The sequence below is a fragment of the Cornus florida genome, unplaced genomic scaffold (genome assembly GCF_030987335.1).
Source record: "Cornus florida cultivar Cherokee Brave unplaced genomic scaffold, ASM3098733v1 CherokeeBrave_3.0.0_Hap2_Chr10, whole genome shotgun sequence".
NCBI lineage: Eukaryota > Viridiplantae > Streptophyta > Magnoliopsida > Cornales > Cornaceae > Cornus > Cornus florida.
The window spans coordinates 91,123,030-91,142,961 of NW_026775580.1; the positions used below are offsets into that span (position 1 = coordinate 91,123,030).

General features: G+C 34.5%; 3 protein-coding genes across 3 annotated transcripts; all 3 read left to right on the forward strand.

Annotated features, from left to right (window-relative positions):
- Positions 1-1,711: 1,711 nt before the first annotated feature.
- Positions 1,712-2,214, forward strand: LOC132278123 (acid phosphatase 1-like; the record flags this gene model as incomplete). The annotated part of the gene is made up of 2 exons (XM_059779942.1): positions 1,712-1,890; positions 2,034-2,214. Coding segments are annotated over 2 exons (357 nt in total), but the record flags the coding sequence as incomplete, so codon positions are not given.
- Positions 2,215-6,879: 4,665 nt separating this feature from the next.
- Positions 6,880-9,644, forward strand: LOC132280157 (acid phosphatase 1-like). Its single transcript, XM_059782287.1, has 3 exons — positions 6,880-7,398; positions 8,886-9,095; positions 9,327-9,644. Exons 1-3 carry the CDS (start codon positions 6,986-6,988, stop codon positions 9,502-9,504), a joined length of 801 nt encoding a protein of 266 aa, XP_059638270.1. The 5' UTR covers positions 6,880-6,985; the 3' UTR covers positions 9,505-9,644.
- Positions 9,645-13,730: 4,086 nt separating this feature from the next.
- Positions 13,731-18,693, forward strand: LOC132280159 (phosphatidylglycerophosphate phosphatase PTPMT2). The gene is made up of 6 exons (XM_059782288.1): positions 13,731-14,263; positions 15,024-15,146; positions 16,092-16,185; positions 16,291-16,373; positions 17,343-17,432; positions 18,058-18,693. Exons 1-6 carry the CDS (start codon positions 14,066-14,068, stop codon positions 18,313-18,315), a joined length of 846 nt encoding a protein of 281 aa, XP_059638271.1. The 5' UTR covers positions 13,731-14,065; the 3' UTR covers positions 18,316-18,693.
- Positions 18,694-19,932: the final 1,239 nt, after the last annotated feature.

Consider the following 19,932-nt stretch of genomic DNA (forward strand, 5'->3'; position numbering starts at 1 on the left):
TTGTTCATGATCTGAGTTTTGTTACATACAAGTATTACTTATGATTTTATTTCAGAACTCTCCATGAGTAATGTTTTCCAATCAGACCTTAGCATGTTAATAGACTGATGTATATTACCAATTCTACGCCAAAATAATTCTACTTAGATTCTAGAATGTTGTAATTGAGTTGTCTTTAAATGTTTGGGTTGAATTATGTTATTACTTAACTTTGGGACTAGGAGGGTGATGTCCCGGGCGAAAGGGGTGAGCAATTGAGTATGAGCTACCTGTTGGTGAAAGACTATAAACCCGCAGCGGTAGACCCTAGATGGGTATTCAGAGTTGAATCCCTACTAGTCGAAGTGGGAGAGATAGTTGGGATCACTCTAATTGAAGTAAAGTTGTATGACAAAAGGCCCAAATGAAGAATAGCTCTTTACTAACTCACCTTAACTCTTAAATGGTTTTGGAACTGGAATTTTTTTTGTTTAGCTACTGTATTTTTCAAATTTCATCATGTTATAATTGGTTTTGGTAGAAACTTGGCCAATGATTTCTCGTGTAAATCAGATCATGTACCTAAAAACCTCATGGAGCCATTTGTTAAAGGCTTTCCTACTAGGCATTGTCTCACCCTTTTTATTTTTCAGGTCTTGGTGCTCAGGACGGCGATGCTAGACCCGAGCTTGAGTTCCCTTAGATGGGATCATTTTGTGGTGCATATTATGCTTGCTATTTTTGTGTAGTATTATTAGCCTTAAGTACTGTTTTGTTCATGTTAATGCCTTATGAAACCATTTTAAGGCCATGGTTGCTATGCTAAAGTAAAGATGACAGCATGCTCCCTTCTATGTGTTTCTTTAGGTCTGGGTACCGTACTTAGATGTTTTGTGTATAGTTTGCAATGGGTAACATATGTACTTAGTTATCTGGGTATTAGAGCTGTGACTCTTTATTTTGGGTGTCCAAATTATTTTGGACTGAAATTATTTACCCCTAGATGACTTTATGCAATGTATATATTATTAGCGTCTTTAGAACTTTGTTACGCCTATGTATTATTTAAGTTGTTCATGGGTAAGCTTTGAATTTTCTGTTAGAGGGTTTTTGTTTTTGTTTTTTTTTTTTCAAGAAAAAAACAAATTTGTTTTAAAATTCCTCTAGTTCTTGCTTGGAAACGAAGTTTAATTAGAGGTCGTGCTTCAAACGCTGTGAAATTTTTACCATATGTTCCCCTATGTGTATAAAGTCTCTCACAAAAATTTTATAATTTTTCGATTGGTGAATATATATTTTTTTAAATCTTATATTATTTGCTGTTTGGTTTCTGGTCACAGTTTGGAAACTGAATTTGAGAAAAGAGTTTGACGGACTCCCCGACATCAATAAATTATGAAAATTTCCAGTTTTATTATTGCATGTGTCTAGTTTCTAAAGGTTAAGGCCCCAAATTTTTATTGGCTTTCTAAAAGACTAAGCAGGCTAAAGTTTTGCACTTCGTTCCAATTCAACACAAACTGTGAGAGCCTTCTTCCTTCCAAAAACTGTTCATTGGTGTTTTTCCAGCATCCGGGAGTGGCTCGGTCACATTGTAATTTGAGTCTAATTATTAAATAATTTTAGTTTGCTTTATTTCGATAATAATTGAATTTTTTATAATTTTTTGAGTAACTGGTAATTTTCTTAAGTTGAGCACTGTTCCTTCTTCTTTTTTTTTTTAACGTAATAAATCGCGCCCTATGGTGTTGGGCCGTGCACTTATAAGAGCTTTCTAGTTTTGTACAAGGAGCTCCAACAGCTGGGATTTAAGCTATTCCTGTTAACCGGAAGGGATGAGACCTACGGAAACGCTACAGAGACAAATCTTCAAAGTGCTGGGTACACCAGTTGGGAAAGACTTATCTTGAGGTACATAATCTTTTTTTTCTACTCCTATTATCCCTTTTACTTCAATCATTAAAAAAATTAAAACTACAATGTATATATTTTTTTTTGGAAAAAGAAATTCAAACTACTTAATCTTTTCAACATTTCTGTGGTGGATTAAACAGGGGAAGTCCAAATGCGGGCAAACCCGCCATCGTCTACAAATCTTGGGCGAGAAAGGAGTTAGAAGCCGAAGGTTATAGGATCCATGGAAGCTCTGGGGATCAGTGGAGTGACTTGTTGGGCTTTGCAGCGGCCACACGATCTTTTAAACTCCCAAATCCAATGTATTACACTGCTTGATTCTAAGAACATAAACCATAATAATTGGACAAACATTTCTCCACATGTCTTGTTTTTTTCAATAATGGGGGCTTAATGTTATGTCTGGTTTCTGTGGTTTTACTATGCAGGCCTAGAATTCTCTCTTATATATTCAATAATGAAAAGTTTTCCATTCCATAAGTAGTGTTCCTGGTGGGAAAAAAAACTCTACTGTTGGCTTATTTTTCCACATTACTTGAAAGAAGAAAATTTGCGGTGTTGCATAACCTTTGTTCTTCTTAGCAGTGACGGACCCAGGAAATTATGTCGGGGCGACCTTTTAATAATATATATATATATATATATATATATTGATAATTAAGCAAATTCATTAAAGGCGTTCAAGAGAAGAACACGTCCCAAAAACAGCAAAAAGGATCCCATTGAACACATTTACAATTCAAATCATCATAATAAGCAAAAATATTTTTTTTGTTCATTGAATCATTGAGCACATTCACAATTGTCCTCGACGACTTTTCATATTTTGAAAACGTCGTATGATAACTTCATTATTTATGCCACTAGATATCTCCTTTTTAATATATACTATCAAGCTATCACTCATCCATTCATCTCCCATTTTGTTGCATAATCGGTTCTTCATGATATTCATAGTAGAAAATCAAGAACGATTAAGCAATAAACAACATACGAATTCAGATTACAAGCTGAAAACGAATCATCAATTCTCATTTCGAACAGAAATCTAACACATAAATCAACCAAAATCGAGCAAATAATCCATTCTTGAGAACCAATAAAAAAAGAAGAAGATCAGTTGACGTACCTTCAATTTGCAGTATGAAAGTTGAGAGAACAAAGACCAAAGTTGTGGAATAATAACAGAAGATGACTGAAGAGAGAAGCAAACGGATAAGGGCTAGGCGAGGATGAAAGAAAAGCTCTGACAACAAGAAGAAAAGGTTGATGGAGAAAACACAGAGGGGGCTAGGGGGGCATGGTATATATTTTGGGAACTCATATAGTGTTTGGGGGGGCCGATAAAATATAATAAAACATAACTAAATTTGTAAACCAAACTAAAGCCAAATGTAGCAAAACTAGGAACATGGTGACAAACTCTTGCACGTAGCAAAACATCTAACTAAATTGCGATTTGAATCCTCTTCATTAATTTTAGGGTAAAGTACAGTAACACCTTCTAAAGTTTGCCAAAAGGACACTTAGGAAAAAGTTTATCCATTTTGGGACAATGACACCTTCTGAAGTATGATACATCTACCAAAGATACCCCAATGGTAATAAATTGACATTTTTACCCTTTGACTTTTATATTGACTAATTTAAATGCTGAAATGACATTTCTAACCTCATACCTAAAACAATTTTTTTCTTTCTCTCCTCTCTATTTTCTCTTCCTCAACCCTCAACACGAACACACACTATCACACATATACACACATACTATCACACATACAGGGCCGGCCCTGGGGGCAGGCGACCAAGGCAGTTGCCTAGGGCCTCCGATTTGGCCCAATTTTACTCAGGCTTCATGAAAAATAAAATTACTAAGGCCCAAAACTTGAAAAGCCACACTTGAGCCCACCAGACTTGTATATCATGCGGTAATAATTGAACAATAAAAAAAAAAAAAAGAAAAAAAAAAAGAAAAGAAAAGAAAAGATAGTAGTATGTAAAGTTAATGCGACAGTGTGACACTAAATTTTTTATTTTATTTTGTCACATGTGACACTAATTACTAATACGGAATCTAATACATATTAATTAAAACAAATACAGTTATCAGATTATATAAATTTGACATATACTACTTTGTTATTCAATTAAATAAATAAATAATAATCAAACTAACAACCAAAGAAACAATTAATGGAATTAGCCTTTCCAATAAAAAAAAAAAACAGTTAATTGAATTAGATTAAAAAAAAGAGTAAAGAAAATATAAAAGAAAACCAATGACATACCAAAAGTAGTCAACATTGTGGTGATTTCCAGCACCAACCATTGACCCCGTCCACAGACACTCCATAAAGAAGAAGAAAGATGAAAAAATTATATATATTATACCACACGATGCTTCTTTTTGTTATAATATATTTCATGAAATATTGTCAAATATATCTTTGAGTATGATTAACAACAAACTAAATCTTATTCCATGAAGAGAGATAGGAAGTGGTATTGTTGAAACTAGAAAATCAAAGTCATGGTACAAGTTCTTCATCTAATTATTCTTTTTTTTTCTTCTTCTAACTTACTCAATTTGATTTATTTTTTCTAATAATATTGAATATGCACACTATTTATTGGTGGTGATAAATTTATTATTATTGGTTAGTTGTCATATGCAAACTGTACTGGCACACAATTATTTGTTAGTGGTGATAAATTTATAATTATTAGTCAGTTGTCTTATGTACATTGCAGATGCGCACAATTATTTATTGATGATAGACACAATTATATTATAGTGTGTTAAGTTTTGGTTGAATGTATTACTTGTAGAAATTGAAAACACTGTGTGAATATATTATATATATATATATATATATATATATATATATATATATATATATATTTTGTGCATGTGAAATTTTATTTGTAAAGGACATCAAATGTAAGAATTCGCCTAGGCCCTCTCAAAATTTTGAGAGCCTCAGGCCAGCCCTGCACACATATACACTACAACATAGGATCATGATCCATAAAAATAGAGCAAATTTGACCTTACCCAATTCAAAATTTATTTTAATTTTAAAATAAGTTGAAGATAAATTTGTACAAAGATCACTGATTATTTATATTTATAAAATTACATTAATAAAAATTAAAATCTTAAAAATGACCCACTCAATTTAAAAAAATATCTTACTCTATATTTTTGTTATTTAAATCGGCCCTCTCATATAATTTTTTTTGTCTGTCGTTAACAGTAATTACTGAGAGTTTTGAAAAACTGTTACAAGAATTTTTTTTTAAACCTATATGTTAATTTGACCTCGTGATGTTACTTGACTGGGTTTCATTTGACTCTAATGTTAATTCAGTTTGAGAAATGGTTATAAATCATCATACCTATTCTCTCCACCATTTATTAGAAAGTTTAACAAACAAACACAGTGATGGACCCATATCTTATTTTCTCTACCCAAATATTTTCAATTACTTGATTTTTTTTTATGGGTAATTACAATTCAACCAAAATCCATATTGTGTGACAGTATGTGTGTATATGTGTGACAGTGTGTTGGTGTTGGGGGATTGAGGAAGAGAAAAAAGAAAGGAGAGAAGGAAAAAAATTATTAAGGGTATGAGGTTAGAAATGTCATTTCAATATTTAAATTAGTCAATATAAAAGTAAAATGGTAAAAATGTCAATTTATTACTATTGGGGTGTCTTTGGTAAATGTATCAAATTTTAGGGGTATCATTGTCCCAAAATAAACAAACTTTCCTCTTAGTGTCTTTTTGACAAGCTTCAGGAAATATTACTGTACTTTACTCTTAATTTTATTTTTCAAGCATTTGTTAGACTTCATAATGTGTCATATCATTATTTATATTACCCACCATTTTAAGCTTTAAAAGACTCTTTATTTCCTAAAATTAAGGTAGCATCAAATACTATTATGGTGGTTAATTTGTCATCATCAAAGGCATCGCGTAGGACTATTGTTGTTTACAACCAGTTCAAATGGTCTCTATTTCTCACATTAATCAAAGCTTCCATCGGATCAGACCCCTGGCATTATTCATAAGAACAAGCATACTCTCTTTTAAACCTACAATGAGAATAACATTTTAAAAAGATATATATTTCGTCTAAAGAGGGAAAGTGTTTTTGTCACTTTTGTTTGAACGAATGTAATAGATAATATAAAAAGATAGATGGATTGCAAATTTAGAAAGAAGGAATGTGATCTTCTATATAAATATATAATTTATCAAAATACTTTTATTACTCGTGTGAGAAAATTTTAGTAGAGTTAAATAAGCGATTTTGTAAGTAATTAGTTAAAAGTTAAAATTGATATTATATGTTTGTAGAGTAATCTTTTATATCTTTTCTCAACAAATAAAAATCTTTTAAAAAAACAAGAGTTTGTATGTTTCATCTTTCCTTACTTCCTCTTCCTCCCAAAAGAAGTTTCTTCCATCCAAAAGAAGTTTCTTCCATCATTTCTCTCTTTAATCCCTCCCGGATTCTTCTTTACCACAAAACATGGCACAAGTTAAGAACTTTGAAGGATTTATTTTGTGATTAATCTATGAACTAAGGCATAATGCTCTTTTTCTCTTTTAGTCTGGAATTAAAATTTAAAAAAATTTAGATTTTTTTTTACAAGGTAAGAAGGGTTAAAAATTATATTAGTAGGTGTAGAGAATCAGTCTGATATTTCAAAATCCACCAAAGATACTAATTAACTGGACTATCGAAGCATGCTAGAAAATTTAATTCAAATCCCAACTTATATGTATTTGAACAATTTTTATTTTTATTAACAAAAAAAATTTGAGAATGTGTTTAACTCTGTTCAACACATTAAACGTGATTTAACCGGTTTGAAAATTTCCACGGGACCCGTACGGCATAGGATCCGGATATATATAATATAGTTTAATATGTGAGCGTTAAGTGGAAAATGTAACAACTGCCCTGGACTATATATATATATGGACCATACATGAATAAAAGCCCGAATCACTTCGCTAGATTCTCATCTTCTCAATCCACAAAAATAGAAAGTTCTTATACCGATAAGAGAGTATGGACTCTGCCCTATATGTCTTTATACTATTCATCTTAATCCTCATCTCTAAATCGTTTTCTCAATCGGTAATCCAAATCAGGCCAGAAAACCACAACTCCATCGCCGCCGATCTGATCTCCGCGGGCCGGAAAGTTCTGAGGGACGATAATTTGTACTGCGAAAGCTGGAGATTCTCCGTCGAGACCAACGACGCCGGGAAATGGATTCAGGTTCCGGCGAAGTGTGCAGACTACGTGGGCAAGTACATGACCGGCGATGCGTACCGGTCGGACTCAGAGTTCGTGGCGGACGACTCGCTGGCGTTCGCGAAGACGGTCAAGATCGCCGGAGACGGCAAGGATGCTTGGGTATTCGATATCGATGAGACTTTGCTGTGCAACGTGCCGTACTACGCGCAACACGGGTTTGGGTAAGTCACATTATTTTTAGCCGTTGGATTGAAGTTTGATTGGGTATACTTTCTGTACCTTGTTTGGTTTCGTCCTGATCAATAACGGTGGATCGCATGTGACATTAGTGATATCTTCATCATTGCCTCACTGGGTCCCATTGCACCAAACGAATGTTTGTTCCATTGATATCTCAACAAGTTATAATGTTATTTGTATCATAATGGAATGGGACACAAGTCGTGGATTCCGCCCACTCATACTTGCACCATAAAAATTGAAATTCTCTTTCAAATTCTTCTTTATCTTGTAGTGCATTTGCAAGGTTTGATGTTTGGAGTAATACCGATTGAGGATAATATTGGTTAATGACTAAAATTTTAAGTTATTAAATAGTGCTGCATAGTCACTCAGTTGTACTCGATTCACTCATTATTCAGATTTGACAACTTGATAGTAAACATGATTGAGTGAGTTTAGAATGGATAAATGTTAGGAATATATACTATATTTTTTTTGTTTGTTTGGGTAATATAGTGAACAGAGAAAGAGTAATGTGCAGGAGTAGAAAAGATGGAAGATTCAAAATAGAGGCAAAAGGGATAATCACTGATGGCTAAATTTCCTACTCAAAACTTGAATTATATTGGCCAACTCTTAAAGGTGTTCCATATTGAAATGAATATATATGAGTGGGCGTGTAACATTACATAGTAGTTTAAGCTTGTGAGTTATTAGAGGGTAAGTGCCAAACCTGTTATAGCTGATATTAGAGCCACACCTAATCTTTGATTTGGTTTCACACTAAGCGCTAGCCTAGGTGAGCCCAGTTTGGGTAAGAAAAAATGTTAGAGGTCAAATATTTATGTCATAAATTTAAATGATTACTTCATTGAAAGAAATCATCTGTAGGGGAGCCGAATGCTCCCCATCCATTGGATTGTTGAAGTGGGATCCAATATATATATTTTTCATTACTTAATCATAATCTTAATTGCAAGAATGTGAGAAAAACTATATTTCAATAATTTGGATGTGTGATTTTATCCCCTACCTTGATATGGCCAACCATACATAGTCTGGAATCTGGATGGAATTGTCTTTCATAATTTGGGTTGCATTTTATTTATTTAAAAATATGGCAAATATCTACCTTGTCCCTGTGGTTCTTCAATGCTCAACCTTTTTCTTTTTAAAACCTTTTTCTTTTTAATATAGAGGAGATACAACCGAACTGCATCATGCGGTGAATCTGGTGATGGCATTTTTTTGAAATGTAAATTTTTTTGAATTCCACATCTGTACATCATAGTTATATTAGCAGTCACACAATTCTTCTAAAGTGATGCTGCACTCCTGTTCTGCGGCATTCCAGCTCTCACACTTGCACCCGCTCCCGATCCCAATTGACAATTCATTTGGTTCGTGTCTTATTTATCCAGAATAATGATATTTATGCTTTGAAGCCGCCTTGTAAATGATTAAAACTATCTTGTTTTGGACATAGATCAGAGGTATTTGACGAAACCACTTTTGATGAGTGGGTGGATTTGGCTGAGGCCCCTGCCTTACCAGCAAGCTTTCGGTTGTACAAGGAGCTCAAACAGCTGGGATTTACGATATTTCTGTTAACCGGAAGGGATGAGTCCGAAAGAAACGCTACAGTGAAAAACCTACAAAATGCTGGGTACAGCAATTGGGAAAAGCTTATCTTGAGGTACATAATCAATTTTACTAGTCACATTAAGTTATCACTTTTGCTTCAAACTACAAAAGAAAGGATAAAACATAGGTTACCTTTTCAAGTTAAGCTCTTGCTGCTCTTTGATTTATTGACCTTGTGTGATTTGAAAAAAAAAAAACGAGAAGCTATTTAATACAAATATATTTTCAACATTACGTGGGTTAGTAACTTAGTGAGAGAGGTAATCTATGGTGGATGAAACAGGGGAACTTCGAACGTGGGCGAACCGGCCATTGTCTACAAATCTGAGAAGAGAAAGGACTTAGAAGGTGAAGGTTATAGGATCCATGGAAGCTCTGGGGATCAGTGGAGTGACTTGTTGGGCTTTGCAGTGGCCACACGATCTTTTAAACTCCCAAATCCAATGTATTACATTGCTTGATTAAAAAAAATAGAATGTCGTAAAGCCTTTCTTTTCTTTTTTTCCCCCCTTTAATAATGAGGGCTTAACCTGCTCGCCATGATTCTTTTGAACAATTTCCAGGGCTCATTAATGTTATGACTAGTTTCAGAGGTTTACTATGCATGCGTGTATTTATATATAGGGATGGACCCAGAATAATTGGACAGGGGTTCCCCGTTTATATATGGACGGACACAGAACAATAGGGTAGGGGGTCCCTGTTTATATATTTATTCTTTTTCAGTAGGTAAATCGTATTCGAATTCAATTTTTCATTTGAAAGAGGAGATATCACTTTGGCCAAGTGTTTGGTGGTGTGCATGTGTATTCATGGACTTTGTTAATGTTTGACTCCAATTAACTGACTCTCTAGATCAGGAAAAAAATTGGCTCTAGTCCGTGGCATGAACTGAATTAGTCATAATGTGTTATATTGTTTTCATATTATTCATTGATTTATTTATTTTTTGGATATGCTACTACTGTTTTGGGGTAATTCGCCGAGATCATGCACCTTTCTTTCCTAGTTATAGCGGAAAAAGTACAGTTGATCGGATCCAGCCTATTCTTGAAATAAACAACTAGCACACAATTCATTTTCCAAAAAGATCAATACACCAAGCACTATGCTTAGATTTATTGTAAAATACCGGTATTAAACCCGAAACTCCGGCGGATGGCCCATAGAAGCGAAAGAATCGGTTACATGACTCAACTTTATTACTATAATAAAAGCCTTTTATTCAAATTGTTTGTCATTGATGGAGTGTTCCTGGTGGGATAAAAAAGAAAAAAAAGCTCTAATGTTGGGTTATTTTTCAGATTACTTGAAAGAAGTGAATTTGCCGAGTTGCATAACCTATGTTCTTATGAGGTTTGATAGAAAAGAATAAAAAATAACTAATTTTTTAAAACCAAACGAAGGCCAGATGTAGCAAAACTAGGAATAGAGTGACAAACCTTTGCATGTAACAAAATATCGGAAATGTAATCTAACAAAATTGGGATTTAGATTCTCTCCAATCATTTTCTTCTCGAGCATCTCTAAGATTTCATCCAATACCGATTTAACCTTTAAACAGCTCCGTACTTCCTAAAATTAAGGTAGCATCAAATACTAAAGTGGTGGCCAATCTGTCATCATCAAAGACAGACCAAATTGTCTCGATTCCTCAAATTTATCGAAGCTTCCATCTGATTAGACCCTGGCATTATTCACAAGAATAAGCATATTAAAATAATTTGTGAAAAGAAATGATCTCTGTTGAATCAAGATTAATCAATCAAAATGTATCAAAAAAATGTTCCAGCAATGACTAAGGCATTAAATTAGTCAAAGCCTCCATCGGAGGCATGATTAATAAGAATCAGCATATAGTCTCTTTTAAAATAAAATAATTTGTGATAAGAAATGTTCTCTTTTGAATCAAGATTATTAATCAAATGTACAGAGTCGCTAAAAAGATGTTTCAGAAAATGACTAAGGGAGCATTTTTATTTTTACATGGACCAATCAAATTTAGCATTAGATTCCTCCACCAATGAATCCAATAATTTCTCAACTCTCAATTAATTCCCCAACTGGATTTTCAACAACGTTGCTTAATTGTATCAATTTAAGATTATCTGGTTGGAACCAAGTATTTTTCTACACAAAATGGCTGACATCAAGCATTCATGGTAAATGATATGTAAAATTGAAGATTTATTGCAAAATCATTATTGAAAAGTAAAATTACATAAACTAACATGAAAAATTAATAAATCACATAATTTAGGAAGCCACAATACTTCTTTAAAGGTGTTGGACAGGTTTAGGAATGTCCTAAAATTTGGAAAAAAAATGCAGATTGGACACCACATGTTTACATTGAATGGAGATGGGTTACTAGAGGGTGTTCCGTGACATCGGTGTCATTGAATGGAGTTTGAGCTTGCTAAATTTTCTTTTTTCGAAATATTAAACAAATTGTATTAATTGATGAAAAATTACATGGGCCTTTGGCCAAAACAAAGGTTATAGAGTTCTTGACTCACATAGAGTGGTAGGAAAATGTCAAGGTCTTTGACTTATAAGAATAGATAAATAGTTCGGATTAACAATTTTAATTTTTGGTAAGAATGACAACCACTAAATATGTTATATTTGATATCAAATTAATTTAGTATTTAATTTAATGTTACATTAAACATTCATCTAGGTTAGTGATCAAATCATTCATCTAGGTTAGTGATCAAACCGTTACACCGAATATGACGAAATTAAAAGAGAGGGGATGTTCGCACTCCACTTCTCTACACTTATACTACTTTCTTAAAGGAAATAACATTTATATCCCTAATTTTATAAATAAATAATTTTATTTTTTTTTAGAATACCACAATTACTCTTTCAATTATGAAAAGATCCCCCCCCCCCCCCCCCTCCCCTCCCCCCCAAAAAAAAACCCCCCCACCAAAAAAAATAATGTTTTTATCTTCTTCATTCAATTTAGGCACTGTAAAATTATGTAGCCACATGGTCACGGACTAAATATCAATTTCAAAAAGGGAAAAAAAAAAAGAAAAAAAAGAGACTTATAATAGCAACCTAAAGACAGGAAAAAAATAAGTTGCAAATAATAAAATACATATAATATGTGGAAGAAATAGATGTTACACTCATTACTATTGAATTGGAGTGGTGTGTCAATATTTTTTCTTTTTTCATTTTCTTCTCTTATTAGTCTCCGCCATACACGCACGATGTCTTACTATCTTTTTTAGTCAATAATTTTCACCATTCTGTCACTGAATTTACACAACTAATAATTTTAGTTGTGTAAATTCTCTTCTCATGGAATTAAGGAGGCTGCTCAGAGTGCTTTCATTAAGTACTTACTTTTTTTTTTTTTTAGTTGGTACTCACATACACATGCCTTTATTGAGATTCGAATCCCTAACCCTGACCTCCTTTTAGGAAGTAGGGACTTGGTACCGCTAGGCCACAAGTCTGTTAGTTTTAATTAAGTACTCGTCAAGCCTTGACGATCTCAACAAGGCCTTACTTCACCGAAATCAAGACGGAGTAACTTAGGTGGAGGACGAGGTTGAAAGGCTTCAGATGTCCATCTTCAAAGAAAGCTTGGAGATTCTGTTCTTACCTTTGGTTGTTAAAAATTGGGTCACTAAAGTTCAAGAATGTCATTTGGAGATACATATATTTTTTTTTTCAATTTCCACTTCATATTCTCCTCACATAGGCCGCCTTATTTAAAGCGTAAGTAATATGATGTGGAAATAAAAAAAATAAAAAAAATGGAAGTAAGAAAATATTTGAAAACAAAACCCTAATGGTAATGTGGTTTAGTAGATGTGTATTTGAGAGCTAAAAAAAAAAAAAAAAAAATACTATAGACCGTATCCAAGGAAATCATATCATCTCTTTAAAAAATTTAATGAAAAGTAATAAGGGAGGAAAAGAGAGCTTGTGTTATCAACAAATTGGTAGAGAGTGGCAAGAGATGGTTTTCGGCTCCCTAAAAAATAAATAAAAAAGTAGTCAATTAAGTATAATTTTCTTAAAAAAAAAAAAAAAAAAAAAAAAACATTAAAGTAAGTAAAGAAGTAAAACAAGAAAGTTTATAGTGCAAATGGTAGTTAGGGTATAACGAAATAAGAGATGATACATTAATTAGTTTAGGGGTTTTTTTTTACATTTATTTAAAAAAATAAAAATGTAATGTAAGTGTAAAAAAGTGGAGTGCTAATATCGTTTCCGAATTAAAATAGGATAATATTTTATTATTTTATGAATTATTTGAATAATAATAGAGTAAAGTTATTGAGAGAGAACTCTCTTGGATATATTGCTGAGCTCTCCATTTTATAGTTGTTAGATTAAAAAAATTTAGAGATATGTGTAAAGAGGAAAGACGTTAAAAAGAGAAAATAACGTTTCCTTGGTCTCGAAGGAAAAAAAAATCTAACCTTTCTTTCGATAACCTTTTTTATATTTTTATTATCCGATATAAAGTTTTAGAAGAACGAAAAAAAATAATAATTTATCCGATATACAAAATGTGGCAAAGCATCATTATAAGTGGTTCGTGGGTCATTGCCATCACATCTTCTTTGTTAAGTAAGGTTTATTTTGTAATTAAGTCCAATTTCGAGGGCACATATTTCCTACATTTATCTTTTCCACGCATTTGAGTATTTGACTCTGTTCCGTTCATTTTCCCCCACCTTATTCAACGTAGATACTGAGAATCCCAGTGAACGGAGTGTCCATTTCTCCGCGAATAATCACAAAAAATGCCGAATTTCCATGTCCTTACATTCGAATCCATCTTTTCCTCTTTCGATCGGTGTGTATTTCACTCCATTCGGTAACAAATTCGAATCCACAGCTTGTTATACCATTCTACAGTTTCGATTGTGCTTTAAATTCGATCCCTTACCATCAAATCGTGTCAGGTTTTTGCGATTATTCGAGTGTTCTGATTCGTATTGGTGTTAGGGTTTTGGTTTTGTTCGAATTCTGGTTGCGATCGGTGACATGAAGATCGAAGAGTTGGACGACGATGGAAAATACGATCACGATCGTGTTGGTGGAGGAGGACAGATTGTTCGGGTCGATGCGAAGAGAGCGTTAGTCGGAGCGGGGGCTCGGATCCTATTCTACCCGACCCTTCTGTACAATGTGTTCCGCAACAAGATTCAAGCCGAGTTCAGATGGTGGGACGAAGTTGACCAGGTTTTTTTTTTTTTTTTTTTTTTTGTTGTTCTGATTTTTTTTAATGTATGTGTAGCATAGGCATTTCCATATATATGTGCCTGTTCATTTCTTATTGCAGATTTTATCAAATTTATATGCTTTAGATTGTACACCTTTCTGAATAGTTTGTTTCAATCTGATTGGTTGCTGAAATATGCAGGAATAGAAAATTTCAATTCGAATGCTGTGCAGTTTTGATGGGATTGTGTTTTAGAGGTTTTCTTGGTTGTTCCTAATTTTTCTTCTGGTATTGAGAAAATTGTAGGAACAGAGACGAAGATAGAATGTTGACTATTTTGGATAGATTGTTTGATTTTTGAATTGTTCTTGACTTTCTGTTTGGATGTTGGAAGGATAATGGGATCTTTGTTCATACGGTTCTAATTGCTTGGATTAGAGAAACTCAGAAACTCTGCTACATAGAATGCAACCAAAGTGGACAAGGATCCTCTCTATTACTTCTTCTCTCTTGTACTCCATGATATGCACAATTTAATGGTTGATAAAACGCCATGCTAACTAACCTATTCATTATTTCGAGAAAATCAAAATATAAATTGATCAACTAAAGTGGCGTGTTGTGAGCTACTGGGTCGTGGATCACTGAGTATAAGAGAGAAAAGTAATGGAGAGGATCCTTGTTTGTCTCACTTTATTTTTCTTAGTTTTCTTGCTAGCTGAATGGAGGGTGAACTTAGCTGAAATACAATTAGTTAACACATCTTTTATTTTATTTCAGTACCTTTTATTGGGTGCGGTTCCATTTCCTAAGGATGTTCCTCGATTGAAGCAGCTTGGTGTTGGTGGTGTCATCACCCTCAATGAGCCTTATGAAACTTTGGTTCCAACGTCCTTATATCACGTGAGTCATTTTACATTTTATATACTTGTTTTGTGGAAATTTGATGCGAACAATAACAATGTACAGATTTGCATTCGCATTTTCTAAATTTTGTGCTTGACTTTGAATCTATAATATCCAGAGCAATAACTATGACATGGATTTTGATTATTTATGCAAAAAATGCGATCTTGCCCTTTGCACAATAGCAGGTGTTGGATCCTAATTTTCCTTGGTGATTGGTTATACTAATTCTTAGTCTGAAGCTTGCCCTTACTTTTCAGTTTTCCTAAAATGATTTTTTTATTTTCTTTTGAAAATTAAATTCTCAAAGATGTGGCTTGAGATATATACAATAAAATCTAGTGCCATACTTCTTTTGATAGGGCTGTAAGAGTTTCCTTCTTTGTAAGATGTGGTTTTATTTTAGGATTTGTGTAGTTATTCTCCGAGTTTAAGGAATTTAGATTTGATAACTTAGGCTCTGAAGTTCCAAAGTGAATAATCATTTGAAAATAATTTGAGTTCAACCCGCCAATATCTGATGTTTGTTCAGTAATTCTCTGAGTCCTTGAAGATATTCCTTGCTGTTTGTTTTGGTGTAAGTATTAAAATGTGATGTTATTTTTCTTTTTCTCTTGTTCTTATTTATCAATATATATATATATATATATATTTATATTTATATATTTCTCTTGCTCTTCATTTCTTGCAATGAAGTATTGAGATTTTTTCTTATGCTAAATTCAATAGACATGAATATTTTAACATAAGCTTCACCATTAAATGCCCATATAGATAAATGATCCCTTGAAGAGTGTTCTTTATCTGTCAGATGAAAAACCTCTCCATGAAGTAAATATATATTTTTTTGAAAGAAATGTATTGTAAAGCTTTAATATTGTTGCTTTTCTGGGTCTCGCTTGTAATTTGACATTATATTTATCTTACTAATATGGGTTTCAGGCCCATGGAATAGACCATCTGGTTATTCCGACAAGAGATTACCTCTTTGCTCCTTCATTTGTGGATATTAACCGAGCTGTAGACTTTATTCACAGTGAGTTAATCTTCTTTCACTTCATTTACGCTAAAGTTCTGTTTGCAGAATATCTGTGCCATTGTTCATGTGCAATGTTTTTGCTTTCTTTCTCTTTTTGTGTAGAGAATGCATCTTGCGGTAGGACTACTTATGTACATTGCAAAGCTGGAAGGGGAAGGAGCACAACCATTGTGCTATGCTATCTGGTAATGTAGATTTACCTGCACAGGAAGTTGTTAATTGTTCCTACATATCTGATAATAAAGGCTAGTAATAGGGCATGCTCCAAAAAAGATTCTGATAGGTAGCCATTTGTGATGACCTTGTGGGCGGGTTTGTCGTGGGCGGGTGCGAGAGACACTGACAGGCTACCACATTGGCGAGCTACGGGTGCACAGTCCCACATCGCCTGGGTAGAGGTAATATGAAGTGCTTATATGTAAGTGTGTCACCTCCAATTGGTATGAGGCCTTTTGGGGTGAAGCTCAAGAGTAAAACCGTGCGGGTTCAGGCCCAAAGCGAATAATATCATACCATGTGGTGAAGTGGGTCGTTACAAATGGTATCAGAGCCTGACCCAGCCGGAAGTGTGCCGACGGGGACGTCGGGTCTCCAAGGTGGGTGGATTGTGATGACCTTGTGGGCGGGTGTGTCGTGGGCGGGTGCGAGAGGCACTGACAGACTACCACATTGGCGAGTTACAGGTGCACAGTCCCACATCGCCTGGGTAGAGGAAATGTGAAGTGCTTATATGTAAGTGTGTCACCTCCAATTGGTATGAGGCCTTTGGGGTGAAATCCAAGAGTAAAACCGTGCGGGCTCAGGCCCAAAGCGGATAATATCATACCATGTGGTGGAGTGAGTCGTTACAAATGGTATTAGAGCCTGACCCAGCCGGAAGTGTGCCGACGGGGACGTCGGGTCTCCAAGGGGGGTGGATTGTGATAACCTGTAGAGGAAATGTGAAGTGCTTATATGTAAGTGTGTCACCTCTAATTGGTATGAGGCTTTTTGGGGTGAAACTCAAGAGTAAAACCGTGCGGGCTCAGGCCCAAAGCGGATAATATCATACCATGTGGTGGAGTGGGTCGTTACAACATTGATCTTATATTTTGTGCCATTTTGCCTTATATTTAGAATTTATAGGTTTGTGTTGATCTTTACACTTTGTGCAGGTGGAGTATAAGCACATGTCTCCTGTTGCTGCCTTGGAATATGTGCGGGCTAAAAGACCTCGAGTGCTCTTGGCTCCCTCGCAATGGAAGGTAAGTGCAATGTTTGAGTAGTTTACCTGCTAAAAGTAAAAGTAGTTGTAAAAAAAAAAAACAAGAAGGAGAAGAAGAAAATGGGGTTTCATCGTGTCACTTCTTTTTCTGTAGTAAAGGTCTGAAGGGTACCGAAGGTGCTTGCAATTCTCTTCCATGAGTCTTTCTGCATTTTGTGGCTACGATGCATCCCCATCTCAGCCAATTATTGTCAGACAATGGAATATTTTATCCCTTGAATCCCATGTTTTGTGCCCTCAATATGCATCAGCTGAATTGTCTCTAGGACCTGATCAACATGTCTTTTGTTATGTCAGCCAACTTTGAGCATGACAGCTAGAAAGAGAAGACATTTTCCCTAAGATTTTCATTTGAAGCTTTGTGTAGAATCTCCTTATTCCTACTTTCATGGAACAAGATGAAGTATCTGACCTTTAAAACTCTCGTCCTTTTACAATCTAAGCTAAAACTTACATTTTGACCTCTGCCTTTTCAGAGTCCGTTATCTGTTTTTAAATCGATAATGGCATTAGTTTTTTTCCAATGAGAATTATCACTTGCCGATCACTTGGCTTACTATGTTGGTTTGCAACCAAGGTCTTTAATATGCACTTGTATTAAGCAGGCAGTTCAAGAATTTAAGAAGTGCCGAATGGCTTCTAGTGCACTCTCTCCCTCAGCAGATGCAGTTTTGATTACAAAAGCGGATTTGGAAGGGTATCGCGACACTAGTGATGATGCTGATAAGGTGCTGGCAATTGTCCATAGCGTGGCAAGGGTTAAGCCAATGATAGCAAGGCTTTCCTGCCTCTTTGCGTCATTGAGAGTTTCTAGTGGCTTTGGACCAGTTGCTGGTCAGCTGACGGAGGCACGTGCTTGTTAAGCTGCCCCATTGTATTATGGTGGAGGTTTGTACAGAGGAGCATTATAGGGATTGGTTTAGAAGTTTGATCAATTTCCTATGCTTCCGGTGGTCTTGTGCATTAAAGGGTGAGAGAAATAAAGAATAATGAGAATAAAAAAAAGGTAATCAAAGAGCTCATCAATGTATTGTATATAGGCATCGATGAGGTATGACTCGCAGTTCTACTTGTACATAAATCTTGCGTCAGTTTTCGTTATTTGTAATTGGTCGCCTTTACTGCTTTGCTTTTGTATGAAAGATAATAGTGCATTGAACACTGCCATTAATTTGGGTGTATTTGCATAAAGTGGTAGGTCTCAAGTTCTCAACAGATCGCGATAACAGTTTTTCCCTCTAGTTTTTTTGTTTGACACTCGCCTGTATATATATTTTTTCAATAACAGGGGTGTCTGGGGAGTTGGCCCCGATTAATCCACGAAATCCGTGATAGGCGCCCTCCACATAGAGCGGGTAAAGCTCGAACTAAGCTCGAACTCTGTCCGCGGGATCCTGAGATCTGGTGCTTGACTTATTTCTTCCATAAAAAATAGATGTAAAAAATAAGATATGATATTCACCTGATTTTAATGATGCATTTGTCTCTGTCTCTCTCTGAACAGAACAAGGGAATGCAAGTGTTTTCGAGAGACAATTCTGCCATTTGTTTTTTGGTAGAAAAAGAAAGTAGATATCGTTGCCAAACTCGAGCTGCTGCTCTTACCAATTTAATTGGTTTGTGATATGAATATGGACCAATCACAGTTTTTTTGAATAATTAATTAGAACTGAAAAAAGAAAAGAAATTACAAAGGATATACAACCACCCCTACTACCTCTAAGTAAATTCAAAATGCACAAAAACTGAAACAATACAATTGTACTGTATCACTTGAACATTGAAAAGCCCTAGTGTTTCAAATAGAGAATAATAGATTTGAAAGAGCTTTGTTGAAGAATAAAAAAAAAAGGTGGGTTATGGGTCATGTTGTTATATTCCCCATTGCACTAAAAAATTAATTCCTTCTGCAACTTCTTTACGGGACCGAATCTGTACTCTCTCTCAGAAACCCTAGCACTTCACTGCTCTAACACTTCCCTCTTTAAAAGCATCCAAAATCTTCCTATAAAGTGAAAGAATTGAATGTCACCTTTTTAGGTTGAATGTCATTTCCTTTTTTTCGTATTGCATGTGGAAAGTGACACTTCCCTCTTCCCACACCAAACCTTACTTGTAGGATTTTCTCTTCTTTCTGTTTATTTTTGCAAAATATATATACTAACCCAAAGCATCTCTGCACCTTAGTGATGTGATTCTTCATTAACTTGTCAAATTACTCAAATCTCCCTTACATTATATATATCTATATATAAATATATATATATATATATATTATTGTCATTGATGGAAATCATATTGAAAGTTGACAAATATCAGTGGGTACTTTTCATTTGCATATTATTATACATAAAAATGTGTCTCTATCCAACTCTTTCTTGCTCCATTGGTCACTCTAAAGTCTAAACCATAATTGGATGGCTTGTAGGACATATTATATATATATATAGAATTGTGATTAATTAAAAACAAAATAAACA